An 18574-nucleotide genomic window follows, 5' to 3' on the forward strand; every position below is an offset into this window, starting at 1 on the left:
AATTAAACGAACAAAATAACGTTATGATATTATTTTTAATTATCAATTCTATTGCTAGTATTTTGAATCAAGTATTTTCTTGTTAAATTAATTTTATTGTATGCCGAATTTACTTTGTTAACAATTTTATTTTTACTTGACTATATTGAGATTTGTATTATAATTATATTATTAATTACATATATAATTCAATTTAATTGGTATGTACGAATTTGTATTATGTTTTACATACAATGCTTTTTACAGGTTTATTTTTTACGTAATTGTATTCAGATTATGATAATTATATTTACACTTTAGATAAGTAGATTTAGAGCCTTATATTCATCGACATTATGGTTTACGTGGACGACGGATCTAATACTTACTCGGCGGAAGTGTTCTACGTTAATTTACAAAGATGTACTCATGTACATCTATGTAATTATACAAGTACATTCATATGTACTTGTTTTATAATAATTTATTATATATATAGCAATTTTTACTAGAGTTCGTATATAATATTTGCAGCTTCTAGCGAAGATAATACGAACTTGAGTAACTAGACGATTACGAGCGTGGTGGCCTGTTTACGTTTTTGTAGATTTTTACTTCACTCTTTGAGTAAGGTCCCAAAGTATTTTATTATGTCGATGTTTATAAACACTGGCGCCTATCACTGGTATATCTTTGTAAGCATGTTTTCAATGTGAAGATTAGCGAACAAACGCCATTTTGTGCAAATGCGTATATGCATTACAATGGCGGGAACACGTTGCGTACTCACACTGTATACGTTTATGTACGTACGCCTTTACTTCGTTCGAAACATATTTACAAATCGCTGGTGTGGGTTCTTGTAGATATTAACGTTGATATTTGAATTGCAACATTGCCAGATAACAGTTAAGGCTAAAACAGGGATATGAGATAAAGAGTTTTTGATTTGTCTATTGCCACGGATTTTTAAATAAAAAAATATAAGTTATCTTTTTTGCTCGTGTTTGCATCTCAATTTCTACACAATACAATGTCGGTGTTCATACAGTAACATGTCGAACTAGTAGGTACTTCATGTACCTTGGAATTTTTCTGAGCTTATGAGTTATTCTGCTTGATGTTGTGTTTTGTTATTTGTGGCAAGTTGCAATTTGTAATGTATGACGGTGCACTTGCACGTTGTGATAACAAGTAACTTGATGTACACATAAAGTGCCTTAGTAGTAGGGAAGACATTCCATTTTAGTGAACTAACGTTGGTGCTGTGTTTACCAAAACTATATTCTACTTTGTATGCTATGTAATATGCTTTAAAATACCCAAAAGAGGTTAAGAGTCGCGCAAAAAAGTATTTAGGTTAGTTTCTGTCTCGTTCTGACGTATTGATGTTTATTAGTGATAAAGCTGTGATTATGTTAAGAAGAAATAATAAACGGTGCTTTTTATTGACGTGACTCTAAAATAGAAGATATTATTTAATACAAATTATTCGATATCCTGTCATTTTAATTTTCTGCATTTTAAAAAGCACAGAACCCCGAAAATCTTGTGTCAAATGTGATGTACGATACATAAATATGTTAACTTTTGTTTAAAATAAATAACAAGAAAAAGATTACAACCAAAAAAATAAAACACTGATGTTAGATAGTGAATTTTTTTTTACTATTAATGAAGGAGAGACATAAAATGATAGGGTGTGAATAGTTTATAATTGTTAAATTAAACCAAAGCCAATTGTTGGATTTTATGTAAAAAATGTCGCGTATCTCTACATTTCAAAATACTGGTTAACTGTTACTATTTTTGTGCTGTATTTCTGCATTTGTTTTGTCTCCTTATTCATTAAGGAAGTGATTAAGGATACAATCCAAGAGTTTATTATGGAACATAGATTAATATTAGATTTTTCCTAGGATGGATTCTGGCCTAAGAATAGATTAAAAAAAATATTGGGATGTTGTTTCTTTGTGATAAAAATTTTGCTTTGGCGAATTAACTCTTTCTCTATGAAAATAAAAGAATATAAGAGCAGAGGCCATATTTTCTACTAAAGGATGCCAGAAAATATAAAATTGAATAAACTAATATAAATAAAGTACGTAGTTTTATTTTATATGGTTGTTATCTTATTGGTCGATTAATGTGGTGTGTGTGTGAGTGGGAAAATAATTTCTGGGGCCAAATATTCGATTACTTTTGTACTAGGCTGCACGGTTTCCGAAAATTTTTGTTTTCTCGGATGTTTCGACCTATTTTGACGAGTATTTTTAGGTTCAGCAAACCTGAATGTTACCGTGTGCTCAATAGGGCATGTCCCTTAGCAATATCAGAGTTAATAGATAATAGCGATTTCTGGAGATTATTAATAATAATATATACTGCCAACTACAGAAGGCTGTAGTTCTAAACACATGTCGCATTGTTAGAAAGTTTCTACAGACAGATTAGGCCTACATTTGTATTATGGTATATCCACCTGAAATAGAACATTGTTATGTACTTGGCTTAGGCCCGTACATAACAAGATTACCGGCGAAAGTCGAGAAAAAATAATATAGAAAAAAAAATTATAATAATAATCATAACCAATCGTTATGTCGGTGAACGGTCTTATCCCAACCAGTCTGGAACAACATCTCAGACGGTTGGGATTCCGGGGCGGCTCACTCCCGGGAAAGATGCAGAAAGCGGTGCTGTTAGATTCTGCCCGCATTGTACGCCGGTTTCTCTCCCTGGGGCCCTGAACCCCGGCCGACTGTGCTTCTGCCGGGGGTATGTTGCCATCTCCTCTCCTTAAGAGGGGAGATGAGAATTTTTGGATAATAATAATAATAATAAACTTTATTCATAAACGCACGGTACAATTAAATATAGTTAGCCCTGGCTTTCGATTTAGGTGAACCTGTGCCACGAAAGCCAGTTCCCTCCAACATTCTGTAAACATTTTTGGTACATCTGCAGGTGTGTAGGTACATAAAGGAATGGAAAAAAAAATCTTAAATACTTTTGAATACAAAAAAACAATGTATAAAAGAGACGCTATTCTTTTTGACATACTAGATTGTACTGAACTTTTATTTAACACAGTGTAGAGAGAAAAAAAAATCTAAGTAATAAGTATACAAGAAAAATGAGGAAAAGAAAAAATTAAATTAAATTATAGTGTCCATGTGTTTGATTAGGAGTATGGTAAGTGTGTGTGTATATGTATGTGTGTATGTGTATGTGTGTGTGTGTGTGTTATTTATATAGTTTATATAGTCATTCTTTAACTATATATGTATGTAATTACCCGAGTTAAATTTTTAATACATTTTCTGTTTGGTCATAGTCAAAACTTTCTAACCAGGTTTTTAGTATGTTTTGTAGCACAGTTTTTTTCATCTTTTTTATTATTAGTAATTTATAATTACCCTTAACCATGCATAGTAATTTTAATTTATCCCGATAAAGTAGTCACGATAGACTACTGACCTAACTTCAAGCTCATCGTATCCCCCACTGTTGTCCAGTTGACGTCACTAGTGCATATAAATACAAGAAAATAAGGATTTTGTGGGTATGTATACAATAAGAAATACAAGTTGCTGTCTAATTACTATATAAAATATGAATAAAACTTATATACAATACATAGAACCGTTGCCTGATATTACTTTGAGCAATAGGTACAGCCCAAATGGCTGTATTTCACTTTTCCTACTTTGTTATTCGAAATTTGTAGGATTATGATACTTAAAAAAAAGTTTCAAATAAAACAAAGGAATGCATTTTTATAATTTATTTATTACTTACTAAAAGCAATAAATAGAGCAAACATAGACTCTATCAATAAATTAACAAAAGTATTAACTTTACACATAAACTTTATATTTTGGCATCACAGTTTTTCAGATTTAAAAGTAGGTATGTAGTCAAATACACGGAATTAAAAGCGGCTAATCTTATAACTAAATAATAAGATATCAGTGTTATAACAATTCAGAAAATATACAGGTAGTCAAAACTATCGAGTATATGTATCTTGAAGAACTTCTATGATTGAAATTGAGACATAATCTCTTCCTTGTAGCGATAGTGTCATTCAGAAATTTGGGAATAAGTAGGGCTCTACAAGTAGGTCATATGTCAAACAAATTATCGGTGGAATAAAAGCCATAATTTTACATAATATAGTTCTTTTTCAGTTGTAATTATGAAACTCGGAAACGAGCCCTACTTGAAGACACTACGACTCGTTTGTAAAAGTTTTTCAGAGCATTTCAGATTCATTTCTATAACTATATTATTTATGCTACGCTAATGGATAATCATCCATTTAGAATCTAGATATGGATGAAATCCTGATCTACACTAAAAGATTACGTCTCGTGGACATTCTCTATGGACATCTACTTTGCAACTGGTTGAAGAAATCCTATATGTATTTAGTTGATGTGTCTGTCGTAGGCCTACAATAATGTAAGTAAAAATACGTTTTAATTTCGTTTCAAATTAATCGGGCAATCAAAACCATTACTAAATGTTAGTTCTAAATAAGAAGTACATACCTACATCGATGGTATATCATTGTTTAATTTTACATGACCATAGTCTAACAAATATATAACACTTTGTTAGCAAATAACATATTATACTTACAAAAATCTATTAATATAAAAATGCAATTTTTTAAAATGTCGATCCAATTCAATACATTAAAACATCCACATAGCATAACATCTAAAATAATAGAGATATATTATATAGATTTTAATATAAACGGTAAAGTCTTATGTATCTAGGTACATTTGGTGCGAGTAGAATACTTGTGTAGTGAATAGTCAGTAAATACAAAAGGACTTGGTGATAGATAATGTTATATCACTTCAATGCCTGGCCGTCGATTATGTTAGATTGTTTATAATTGACCAATGAAATGTACGTTACATATAATTTTGACAATGTACAACAATAACTGTACAATTATAGTTACTGTACTGAAGCTGTTCAAATTATAAATAGTGCAATCCGAATGTACAGTTTTGTATCTGAAACTGTCAAGATCAAAGTAAATTTGAAACAGTTTCAAATGAAAATCCTTATTCCATGAGTTTAGATAAACCTGTTGGAGGTATTTCCTAGAAACTTGGCTGTAAAGTTACAATCTTGAATAAGCACACCCTTCTTTTCGGCCATATCCAGAAGCAATAGGTCCCATTATTAGAATGAATTTGATACTAATTTATATATAAGCACCTCTATTTTCTACTCAGGACTGGAAAGCTTAATTCATATAAATTTCGTATTTATTTTTTAATAATTTGGTCTAAGATGGAATCTTTTAATTGGCTACCCAATTCTATCGCTTTTTTGCATATTTTATAGTAAATCGTAAAACAATAATCAATATACGGTAAATAAGGGTAGTTATAATCTGCTAAAAGATTTGAAAACTATGATTGATTGAGTTGTGAAGAGATAGAATTTTACAGACAGATATAACTTAGCTAGCTAGCTAATAATAGAATCTATTAAAACATTGGAGTGTAGTTTTTAAAACTTACACACAAGTCACCTATGGTAACAGCAACGATTAATGTACTTTCAAAAAGCATATAATTTTCAATATTCGCACTATCTTAGACAACTCCATAACGGTCTATCCTTATATTACGTTACACGAATTTTTCAATTTTTGAGTTCTCTGTCCGTCCTTGTCGTATTTCTGAGATTCCCTCCTTCGAATAACGACATATATTTATCAATTTACACTAATAGCCCGAAATTTTCCAATTTCACAATATATAACCTTATGTTTATATCAATAAAGTTGGAAATATTTCTAAGTTTTTGTTAATAGTTAAATAGTTGTGACATGTCCGTTGCAGCATACTTTCTATACGTGCCCTGCAATAGTTCTGGAAAGGACAGTTATAAGGACTGAAGTTTAAACTACACGTGCCACCGCACGTGTAGTTTAAAACTACTTCCAGCCCTTGTCATACAATGTCACACTGTAATCGTTCCCCTCAATAACGTGTGACGTAATTTATGGATAACACATAAAGGCAAACCATGAAAGTATAACACCATATAATTACGTTGTATGGAAGGTTAATGGCATTACTCGTCTATACGGAACTCCCTTTTATGTTTATATTAATATAAGACTGCCTTTACATTATAAGATTTACTCAGGTACCTAAGTTGGTAAGTCATGTAATTAACTTTTTTTAAGGTAATTGGAATGGCAAATACGGTTACGGCCCACCTGATGTTAAGCAGTAACCATTAATAGTATAGTAATAGCACTACGGATATAATAACGTCATCACGTGTCATCCGTGACAAAAGTCATGCGTTGCCATTCCAGAGTACTACGATGTTATGAATGAAAATCAATATATTAAAGACATAAATATAAATCTAAATAGTTTGTAAATCAGTAATGGCAATGTTCTGGTATACTTTATAGACAAGCGTAAAAGCAGTCTTAAATATTAAAATTTTAATCATATCTTACAAAATTATCCTCGGTATTTTTAAATATTTTAAAAGAAGAGTTAGTGTTACTTATATTCGTCCACATTTTAACAACAATGGTCATAATAATATTTGTATAATGATTAAAATTATCTAAGGGAATTCCTAGCTTAAGTTTCATATGAACTTTTGCTACTGCCGTCATACATGTCTACCAAACAATCGCCAATGTATAATTTACCTTACAACTAATATTAATTGAAGCTTAAATCTATTGAAGCGACGCATGTCGATACCTCTTACTTTCGCCGTAATTTGGAGAAAAAACTGTAAAATACAAGACAACATGTTTAAAGGTACTTTTTTTAATATTCTCAGTTAAAGTCCACACTGCATAAAGCTTTAAAATATGACAAAAACATACATAAAAAAAATATGCCAAATATTTAGAAAAAATAAAGAAAAAATGCGACACAGTAAACTTACCTACAGTGAAGTGATTATGATGCAAACAGTGACGAGGTAAACAATGCGTTTGTGATAAAAGATGCTGTGACGTGCTTACATACAATCATCTTATTCATAGAAACAAAAAGCTACGAAAATCCTATTTTAAATATTAATGTTTTAAGAAAATATTCGCTAGAAAAGGACAAAATAATTCTAAATTTATAATAATATATAATTATAATAGCTAAAATATATTTATAAGACACTTCTTGCAAGAAGGACAGGCTTTATCCGCCATTGAGTTACAATCAATCTCACGTCAATTTTCATTAGGGTCCGTTCAGCCGTTTAGTCATGAAAAGGTTGTTACCCTGACAGACATTTGTATTTATAATGTTCGTATGTCTAATAAACCTATTTTATTTAGTGATTGATATGTTTTGTTCTTTTCTCTCGACCTATTTTCGCAAGTTGAAAGAATGTGATGAAACACTCCAATATTTGAAATAGGATCGGTAAATAGTTTTACTTTTTATGAATAAGCGAATGAAACTTAATAAATATTGCAGTTGCAACTTAAAATAGGGTAAAGCTTTTCGGTCTATTTAACTGTTACAAAATTGGTTACTAATGAGTTTAAAATATGTGGTAGTTTTCGTTTTCTTCAGACTTATAATTTAAGTCTGAAGAAAACGAAAACTACGTCATATGTACATATCGATATTTTATAATATAAAATCGTAAGAAGAAAATTGAAATGTACATTTCGGTACAGTCGTAATAGTGTATGTTATTTTTATTTTTGTAATTACTGTATAAAAGCAATATTTTAATATTTATGAATATTTAATGTGAATAACAAATATTTTAAGAATATCTGAAACATGGAGATGGAACATATATGTAAAATATAAACATCATTAGGTAAAACAATTATAAGACATTAATGAAGTTAGTTATGTTTTTTGACTGAAGATAACGAAAACTAACGAACATATAAATTGTAACATACATTTAACAAATCGTATAGGATACGTAAACGTAATTAAAAAAAGCCACTTCTTCGGCTTTCTTTTAATTCAGGATCGTTACTACTAAATCAATTTCAGTTTAAGGAGGAGGTCAGCGCGTTTTGTACAACTAGCATTTCGTTATAAATATATAATTATAACACCAAAATTTTAATGCTAATTCTATCTAATACGCTACATTTTGTAGAAATAAAGTGACCCTTTCTATAATTACGTACAAAGCTGGTATTTTGGTATTTTGGAATCGAAAATATTTATATCAGAAATGCCTCCAACTCTATACCTAGAACATAATCCTAATATGCGGGTGGTATGTTGGCATACACAATGCACTTTATGTACTGGTATTATAAACGTATTGGGTGTTATCATATGTATTTTATTCTTTGGGAGTGGCTATAAGAGCCTCTTTACACTAGTCTTCAAAATGATCCTGTGCGGTGTATACATTTCGACGCTGTAAAAAATGTGTTTTACTGTAAATTTAATTATTAATTAATTTGTAACGAATGAATTAAAATGGCCACTTAATCCATAGATCACTTATATTTTAATATCGTTATAGAGTAAATAAAAACACAAAAACAATTGAGAACATTCTCTTATAATACCTTATGTAACAATTTTTAGAGAGACGTTGCAGGTAAAATATACCTGTATATAGCTTTGACAATAAACTAATATCTCTTAAAATTTTTGCAATAAATTCTTGTACTATATCTCTATAACTTTCTTTTTCGTTACAAAAAATATTCATAGTAAATTAAGAAATATTGTACAACTGATTGAAGTAGTTTTGTGACACAAGTAGATCGAATATACTGCAGTAGCCAGTAGTGTTGGTGCCACAGAATAAAAATAAACTAGCAGATCTATTGATCAAGCGAGTCTAAAAGTAAAAATGTTATTTATAAAAAAATGAGACAGCGTTGCAACATGCACGCAAAATAACATGTCTAAATATATCAAAAACTGTACAAAGCTACGTAAACTTTATAAAGAAAACACTGTTAAATTAAATAAATTATGCAACACAAAACATTGATAGTGACATCTATTTATTATAAATACTTAAATTTTAATATTAAAATGCACATTCGTCAATTAAAATGTTACATAATTTCGTCACTGAGATTTCAAAAATAAGTTTTACATTAAAAGTCAACATTGTAAAATTATAATATTGAGTTAGGCAAGATTGTAATAGATTCGTTCATTGATTAAATATAAATAAACATTAAATTCAATGTTTTTTTTAATTTATATATGTATATAAGTTAAAAACATTTAATAAATTGATTTCTTTGAAATCGGAATTGTTATCAGTTGTCAAAATGTAAATAGTAAATTTTTTACACAATAAAATACTTAATTTAATTTATGGGAGTGACTATTCCGGATGAACATACAAATAATCTCTTCTATATATAGAACATCGTGTTACGTTACATACAGTGCGCCTATCTACTAATAAAACGATTATTTCATTCAAAATTTTTGTTACACAGAAAAATAAATTAATATATGAGGTAATTACTAATCAGTAATAATTCGTCGCTATTTATTTTGGAATAGATTGAAATAATCGCTTAATTGTAAAAAGCGTAACAATAATAAATAAAACTAAACAACTATATCATACAATTTGCGTTCGCCGTTCGTTCGCCGTCTATTTCTTCCGCTTTAGCTTCGGTATTCTGAAATGCGTGCATGGTGGGTTATAGGCAGGCATCGTGGGTTTATATGCTTATGTATAATTCCATAAGATCTATTTATGCATCTGTATTGTAATACGATAATAATTTGATGGTAAATATAGTACTTCTCTCGACGTTTCGACCAGTTAGATAGAGAACGTCTAGGAAGGTAAATAACTTATTTATTTAGGATAAAATTATTCGTCTAAAGACCCGATTAACTATATTAATAAATATTATTACTCTAACTTATTAATTATATTTTTGATTAACAAAAATAATAATGTGATGTTAAATTGTACCTCTACTACTATTTGTTTTTAATTATGAACATAAATATATCTTATGGATATAGAGTAATTTTATTTTGTACAGAAGAAATGGTTTGACCACTTTTCAAAATCGTTGTATGTAAAATAGAATATTAACTATTATTTAATGTTCAAGATTAAAATATGTATTGATTGTAAAGTGAATTAATTCGGTGCTGACGGTGCGTGTCGTTATTTACACATTTTATTGATTATGCCTTACATTTATTTAATTTGTAAATATTTAGATAATTATTTAAACTTACCCTGAACCCTTTTTGTGCGGCGAAGACTGTGCTTTTTCGGATTCCAATAATTTGGAACTTGAATCTTTCATGAATCCTGAAAATTACAAGACGATTTTTAAAAGTATGTAACCAATGTTGATTCAATATTCATTGAAATACTAATTTTAATTATATATAATTAATATTTGAAAGAGCAATAACGTTGTAGGAGGAATGATTTGGGTATTTGTACTAAGAGGCTCTCTAGCAAAATTACAGTTTCCAATATGTAACATTTGAATTATGCTTGTAAACAACCTAACTGAAATCATATTAGCAAATAATTACGATACAATTCGAAAGCACATGTAAGAATTTTTGAGCGATTTTTTAACTGGAATTATTGTCCTTAATTTCTTAGCTTATTTCCCATAGGTCCAATTTTCCAATAACTACCAATACAAATACAATAACTACAAATACAATGCCTAATTTATCTTGTCTTTTAAGTTATACGAAATTAGAGACGAATCAAATTTTGAAAGAATAGGTTTTTAGTAATTAAATATTTATCCCGTACATCGCGAGTCGAGATATCAATATATGTATATATAAAAAGGAAATTTAGGCTACCTTTGCCTGAAGATCCGAACACAGAGTTGCCCAAGTCATTGAGACTGCTGGTAAATTTGTCCGCTTCGGTGGTGACTGTATCCACAACTGCCTGTTCTGTACCACGAATACTCTCGCCTAACCTTTGTTCAGTCTCCTCCAAAGTGTTTTTAGCAGCGCCCTTGACATCCTCTAACTTATTATCCGCAGACACTTGGAAACCCTCAAAAGAATCTTTTAAGTCACCAAATAACTCTTTGGAGCGAGTCTCAGCATTCTGAGTCGTAGTTTGAACTCCACCAAAGACCTCTCGCGCAGAATCGTCTAAGCTATCAAAGGTATCACCAGCAGAACTCTGGAAACTATGTAAAGTATCCTGCGCAGAACTACCCAAACTGTGAACATCATCCTTAAAATCTGCATACGTGTCACGCGTAGAACTTTGCAGATCTTCCCATGTATCTTTAGCGTCTTTCACATTATCCTTAGCTGAACTTTCGACTTTATCGAGAGTACCTAGGGTAGAATCTTGAACGTGATCGAACGCTTGCTTAGATGATCTCTGCACACTGTTTACATTGTCAATAGCTGCCTTCTGAACACTGTCAAATCCGTCTTTGCCCTTTTCAACTGCAGCATTCAAAGCATCTTCAGCAGATCTCTTTATCTCTTCAGTCGTTTGCTCTGCTTCATATCTTATTCTATCTAATTCTGTTTTTGCTTCCTCTTTTTTATTGGAGAGCGCTTCGTTTATCTCAACGTTTTTATTTTGAACAGCAGATTTTATTTCATCTTTTGTATTTTTAACGGCATTGAGCGCGTTATTAGCGTCTTCGTGAATGGCATTCTCCCATTCATCTTTCTTATCATGTAATGATTTGGTTATTTCATCTCTCTTATCATTAATTGTTTGATCTATTTCTTCCGTTTTATTTTCTACAGCCCTTATAACTGCATGACTTTTATTTTGAAGGTTCTGTTTTGCTTCGTCTACTTTATTTTGCGCAATTGTTTGCAAATTTTCTTTTTCACTATGGAATGTATTGTTAGTATCTTGAAGCAACGTTAAAGCATCATTAGCTTTATCATGGATAGATTTTTCTACACTGTCCTTTTTATTTTGAATGGCACTAGTTACTTCTTCCTTTTTATCTTGAATCTCTTTTGTAACTTCATCGACTTTACTTTGAGTAGCAACTTTGACTTCCTCTGTTTTATCTTGTATAGTTTTCTTTAGATCATCCGTTTTATCACGTATAGCCTTTTCAGTTTCACTTTTTTTATCACTAATAGCTTTAGTCACTTCGTCTTTTTTATCCTGGACCTGTTTTGTAATTTCATTGACTTCATTTTGAGTAGCTACTTTAATTTCTTCTGTTTTATTTTGTGCAGTTTTCTTCAGATCCTCCGTTTTATCACGTACGGTCATTTCTGTTTCACTTTTTTTATCACTAATAGCTTTAGTTACTTCTTCTTTTTTGTCATGAACATTCCGAGCCAACTGTTCTGCACTCTCTATAATTTCATTTTTATTTTTTAAAACATCTTTTTCAATCTGTTTCTTCTTGATTGAGGCTTCTCGCGCTAATTCTTTAGCCGATTCCTTACCTTCAGCAATTTTCCCTTTAACTTCATCTTCAATTTTATCTTTTTCTCCAAATATATTATGTACAAGTCCAGTGAAAAAGTTTTTGCCTTCTTTCGACTTCTTTTTAACTTCAGATTTAATGTCATCTTTTGCGTTATCAGTTTTAGTTTTGAGGTCTGCAGCTTTTTCTTTTGCATTGTCAACTGATTGGTTTAGTTCGTCTTCAATCTTAACAGTAGCTTCATTAATTCCACTCTTTACTTCTTGAGCTGTATTACTTAAATTATCTTTCACACTGTTAATGGAATCCGCCATAACATCGATACCATCGCGAGTTTTTGTTTTAATGTGATTTCCAAAATCGTCTGCTTTGTTTTTGAGATCATTGCTTTTATTTTCAATAATTTTTCCAGCCTCAGATAACTTATCATCTCCTTTAAGTCTGAGTTGTTCTGCTCTTTCTAAAGCTGCAAAGTTAATTTCGTTTGCTTTGTCTTTTAAATCTACTGTAACTCCACTTGCAGTGTGTATAAGGTGATCAACGTTACCTTTTGTGGTAGAGTTTATATTATTAAATTCAGTAGCAACCTTTGAAGATATATCTGATGCTTTAACATTGATATTATCTTGCACCTCTTGTGCTGATTCTTTAAGATCATTTAATTTTTCTTGGGCACCATGCACTTTATCCTGAAGAATTGTTTCGAATTGCTGTTTTTTACTGTTCACGTCATCTTTTACTTTTTCACATTTCTCAACAACATTATCTTTAGTTTCATCTGCTTTCTGTTTGACATTTTCCTTTTCTTTTTCCAATTTAGCCAAGCCATCGTTTAAGCTATTTTTTACACTACCACTGCCTTCCTGCAATTTTTCGTGCGTTGCAAAGTTTGTGTGTTCTATAATATCTTGTAAATTTGACGTTTCTTCATGACTGTGTTTATATTTACTGTCACAACATTTAGGATACTGGAATGGATCTTTTACTTTATTATATTGTGGCGTTTCCACTGGTTGCATATTTGCATATTGATTATAAACTTCCTCTTGTATTTCGTTAATAGGACGGTCATTTTCATTGATTACTAACTTTGTAGTATACACTTCACTTTGCAAATCGTCATCATGCTTATGCGCTGGTTTCTGCTTAAGATCCTTGAACATGTCTTCAACTTTATCCAGTAAGTCCTCGTTTATAACTCTGGGAGCAGGTTTCGGTGGGCTCTTTTCTTTAGACTCCCTGGGCTTCGGCTGAGGTTTTGGTGACGATTCGTGGGTTTCCTCGTCTTTGTCTTCGCTGTGACTGAACACATTTTTTACTTTGCCTGCGAGACCTCCAAAGAAGGAACCTCCTTCTGCTTTCTTTTTACCTTTCTCTAAAGTATTCATTGGTGTTTTATCCTCATCGGAATCGAATGTTGCTTTAGTTTTGTTTGAATCTACGTGTACTGTGTCACCATTCACTGTAAATTAGAGACATTATTAATTATTTTGTTATTTTTTTATATCAACTAAAAGTATCATGTTAAACTTTTTATTGTTTGATAATTTCATTGATGCAATCATTTGAAATTGATGTTAGACATTCGTGTAATCAAGTATTGTATGGGTACATCTTCGCAATATTATTCTGATTACACCCTCATTTTTTTAAACCGAAACAATAAAATAATATAGAGCGAAGGGATTGTTGGTCGTCCACTAAAAAAATTTAGGTAAGTACTTCATATTCACCTTGAGGTTTGGCGACCGAGTCATCTGTGTCTTTCGTAGGATATTTGACGTCACCATTGGTTATAATTTTATCCTGTAAAGTAAAAAGATATTTCCCAAGTTATATTAGTTGTTTAGAATTCTTAAATTTGACGTGGTAACTGAACATCAACTGAAAATAATATTACTGTTTACTTACGTGTCCGTTTATCTGTTTGTCGTTCTGGTAAGGTAGTGAACCGGGGCCTAGGCTATTGTTGTGATCGCCTCCCCAGTGGAAGCTCAATTCGTCTTTCAATGCGTCGAAGCCTATGATACATAGAGAATGTTAAGTTTGAAATATCATATGGTGGTTAAGAATAAGTGAGGATCTTTCCATTTATAAACTCGCTATAATTGGCCTTGTTTTAAAATGCTTAACACCTTGGGCTAAAATGGCCAAGTGATTTAACACATCGTCTTATTACCGATGGTCACGGTGCGTATAGATAATATGCTCACCGGATTGGTCCAGGTTAAGATAGTCGAGCTGGCTCTTTCCAGCGCGAGGCACGATGCTGTCCGGAAGCTGCACATCCAGTACGCACGCCGGAGTCTGTGACTGCTCGCCCTTGGGCACCTGGCATATTTCATGATTAATGAAATGTTAAGTCATAAAGGTCGATTGCTTCCTAATACTCTAATTTCAATATTCATAACGATATACCACATCTTTATACTATTAATATAGGAAACTCAAAGGTTTGTTAAAACAAAATAGATCTGTACTATATATATTTTGTGTATGTAGGTATTAAAAACAAATTAAATCCTTTTTATAATATTAATTTAGAACATCCTCATTAACATGTTCTAAAATAATGTTTAAAATGCATTACTTTTTCGTTTACGTTTGTTTAACTTTGTTCATTTGAAAAAAGTAACAAAATTCCCTAATAGCAAAAAGGTTCGTTGGTATTATTATTTATAAATAGGGGTCAATCTATAATATACCTAATACTAAAAGTATTGTGATCCGAAAGTTCTATAATATGAACCACTATTTCTTGTTACACACCTATATTTGTTAATACATTTATTATATATATAGTATATGTACATGTTAATATAAAAAGCGTAAATTACCTTGGGTTCGTTCATGAAGTAAATTCTTCCGGAGGGACTCTCCTCATGGTGTTTCACGCGCACCGTGAACTCGACGCGGTTATCTTTGAATGCCTGAAACAAATTACATTATCTTCACTGATATTTATATAGAAAGGATCGTGAGCTAGTAGACCACTAGGAATTTCTGTGTTTATGTTTATATTTTTAATGGACTATTCAATGATGGAAATACCAATAACCAAAGGACCCACTCAATTAATTGAAATTATGTCATATAAATAGAACTATATATATGACATCATTTCAATTATATATATTCTATATATTTTCAATATATATATTGAAATCTGGGCATGCTAAAAGTTGCATTTATTGTATATAGACGCCAATTATTACTAAGGTAAACAAACTTTCTCTTCTAGCTTTGTAAAATGTGCTTCAATGATGATCAATGATATCTTAGGTTTGCGATATTCATATAAACGACGGTTACCACTTATTATCAGTTAGACTGATATGATTCAGTGATGATGATGGACTGTGGATTCTTATTCATTACAATTACATACAAGTTTACATACAGTTATCACGTATATAATATACACAATTATTGTATAATAAAGATAGGTGTAACATATTATAGTAATAAATTTACCTCGAATGTCAACATAGGCTGGCTGCCAGATTTAGTAACTGGAATGAGGTTTCCCGAGAATTCTAGGTATACTTCTTTGCCGTCCAGGAAACGGACCGACGTCGAGTGTGCCACTTCCGTGTAGTGTTCCTGTATACAGAATAATATATTTTTAATAATACATAACCCTCAAACACTAACGGACACTGCGCAATCTAGTACTCCGTACTCAGTAGAGCTTGTAACTTTGTGTATTTAATTAATGTAATATTATGACCTATACAAGGGAATGCAGATAATTTCACTGTTTTATCATCTATATATATATATTTGCAATTCCTATCCCTGCTAAGAGAAATCTCAAAGCAATAAATTGTATTGTATTATAGGAATAAAGATTGTTTAAAATAAACCCAACCGAAATAACCACAGATTACCATATTAAAGCCCGTTAGTTTTTGTCCCCCTTTTTTCTCTTACCTGTAGCAGAGCACGAACGTATTCGTCACCTCGACTTTATTTAATTAAAATATTAACAGTGAATTGAGTGATAGGAAGTGAAAATATCACTGGTACGTGATAAGGAGATCAGGAAACTCTAACACGAGGTTACAGGTGCTTGACTTACCTTTCTTACCTTACGCTTCCAAATATAGTATTTTCCCTAATAAAGATATGTGTATCGATACAGGTAATACTAGATTACGTGGTATCATACCTGATGAAGCAGTGTGTCGTAAGCGTATCTATCGGTAATGTAAAGCACGAGCAGGCGGCCTTCCAGTGCATCCAGCCGCTTGCCGAGCACCACCACGCGTGCCTCGAACGGCACCACCAGCATCTCTCTATGGTCACCACAAACAAACACATTCACCACGACAACGCCACACATGGGTCACGTGAGCAACGTTAAAAGGGGCACGTAACTTGCATACGATATAGTATAGTATAGATTATGCGAGTTGAACCGATAACCGAAGGGGCTTTCACTCGCCGATAGTTAATGTCATAAGGGGTAATTAATATAACAGAAATTTTATTTATTTTAATAAATGTAAATTGAGCATCTAGTCTAGGGTAAATGCCATAAAAAATCAAGAACAAGTCAACTACTCAGTAATTGTATTTGTTTATCATAGAGAAAGTGCAAATATAATTATTATTATTTATAATAGTCGTCTATATTGGTATATTTATGTAGTTTGGTAAAATTATAAAATTATTGTTTCAAAATGAATCTTACCTGTATAATTCGGTGGCTAACTTTGTTGCGTCGCTGACGTTCTGACAGTTCATCAACCAGAACCTTAAAATAAAATGAAGTATTAAAATTTTAATAATAACTAAGCGCTAGTGGACCGGGTCCCAACAACGTCCTGTTATAAGAAGACACACAAGAATATTAAAAAGGTTGGGAAATACTGCTTTTAGCTCTATATTATATGGATCCTGTTATATAAATAATATTAAGAAGTAAATTAATAAATATTTTAAAATAAAAATGCACCTACTTTAGCAAAGTATTTTACCTGGCGGACACCGTGGTGGTGAAGGAGGCGCAGTCCTCTGTGAGGGTGAGGGGCGTGGAGCCGGTGACGTCCTCCCAGACGGCGCGGGCCTGCCCCCCCATGATGGAGCACAGCAGCCGCAGGCTCGACGTGGGGGGTTTCTCCGCCGCGCCGCCCTGTTGTACATAACACCTTACTGTTAACATGATAATTGTGGGGAATATTTTGACGGCCCCGGTGGTCTAGCGGTTTAGTACAGCGCATTACGTTAATGGTCGTGGGTTCGATTCCTCACACTGTATAAACATTTATACTTATAGATTATCATGGTTTGTATCGGTCTAGGTATTTTCTACATATATGCACATATGTATGTGATACTTATTTACTGATATTTATTTACAAATAATATATATATATATATTATAATATGCTTTTGGCCTTAGGTCTTACGCATTTATGGCGCTATTGCCTTAGCCTATTGCTTTTTACCATATGGTTTTGTGTATAATGTAAAAAAATCTTGTTGATTTTGCATCTGTGTAAAATATTGTAGTAAAGTAAAGGCAAGCCATTGAACGTATAAAAGGAGTAGCTGTACGATTTGACCTGCGAAGATTTGAACCAATTGCTTAGAGTTACGTCTCTCACATCCATCCTAATGGTATTGTTAATTTCTACACCAATATATATTTTTTATAATTAATCTGATTAAATGCAAAAACATTTAGTGACGTCGGTGGAACCTAAGGAAAAAAGCCATTCCTCCGCAGCACGTGATGCCGCTGTATACGTATATCACGTATACGCGTGACATCCGTGACACGTAAAGAATAAATACGCACCGAGTGGAGCGGCAGCGGCACGGTGAGGGTGATGGTGCGGTGGAACTTGCGGCGGCGGGGCTCCACCGTGAGCACGGGCGACGCCGCCCCGCGCCGGCCCAGCGCGCGGCGCTGCAGCGCTGCGGCCGCGCCGTGCGCCTGGAGCCCTACGCGGATGCGCTTCGTCAGCGCCGCCGCCGGGAACTGCGCCTGCACCTGTATACCCGGTACCGCATTACAATATTACGCACAGTCAGTCGGTTGAGTCCAGAAGCCTTTTTAAAAAATAGATTTTTGACTAATGTTAATATAAATATTATTATTTAATAATTAAATATTTTTATTAAAGTTAATGTTAATATAAATAATTGGATGCTTAAATTAATCTCGGGTTAATAGCTCGGAATCTTGTATTGGGCTGA

At 32.3% G+C, this 18574-nt stretch overlaps 1 protein-coding gene across 1 annotated transcript in view; it reads right to left on the reverse strand.

The window, feature by feature from the left end:
* Positions 1-8516: 8516 nt before the first annotated feature.
* The window catches only part of LOC131851616 (ankyrin-3-like), a 138544-nt gene continuing 128486 nt past the window's right edge, over positions 8517-18574 (reverse strand). The window contains 12 exon segments of the mRNA XM_059202137.1: positions 8517-9628; positions 10206-10281; positions 10800-13829; positions 14101-14173; positions 14279-14388; positions 14581-14698; positions 15205-15297; positions 15842-15970; positions 16539-16665; positions 17064-17126; positions 17350-17504; positions 18174-18368. Of these exon segments, the coding sequence (XP_059058120.1) occupies positions 9601-9628; positions 10206-10281; positions 10800-13829; positions 14101-14173; positions 14279-14388; positions 14581-14698; positions 15205-15297; positions 15842-15970; positions 16539-16665; positions 17064-17126; positions 17350-17504; positions 18174-18368 (4197 nt within the window). The 3' untranslated portion in view covers positions 8517-9600.

Source organism: Achroia grisella, unplaced genomic scaffold, assembly GCF_030625045.1.
Source record: "Achroia grisella isolate CSIRO2021 unplaced genomic scaffold, CSIRO_AGI_Agris_v1 utg1174, whole genome shotgun sequence".
Classification (NCBI taxonomy): Eukaryota; Metazoa; Arthropoda; class Insecta; order Lepidoptera; family Pyralidae; genus Achroia; species Achroia grisella.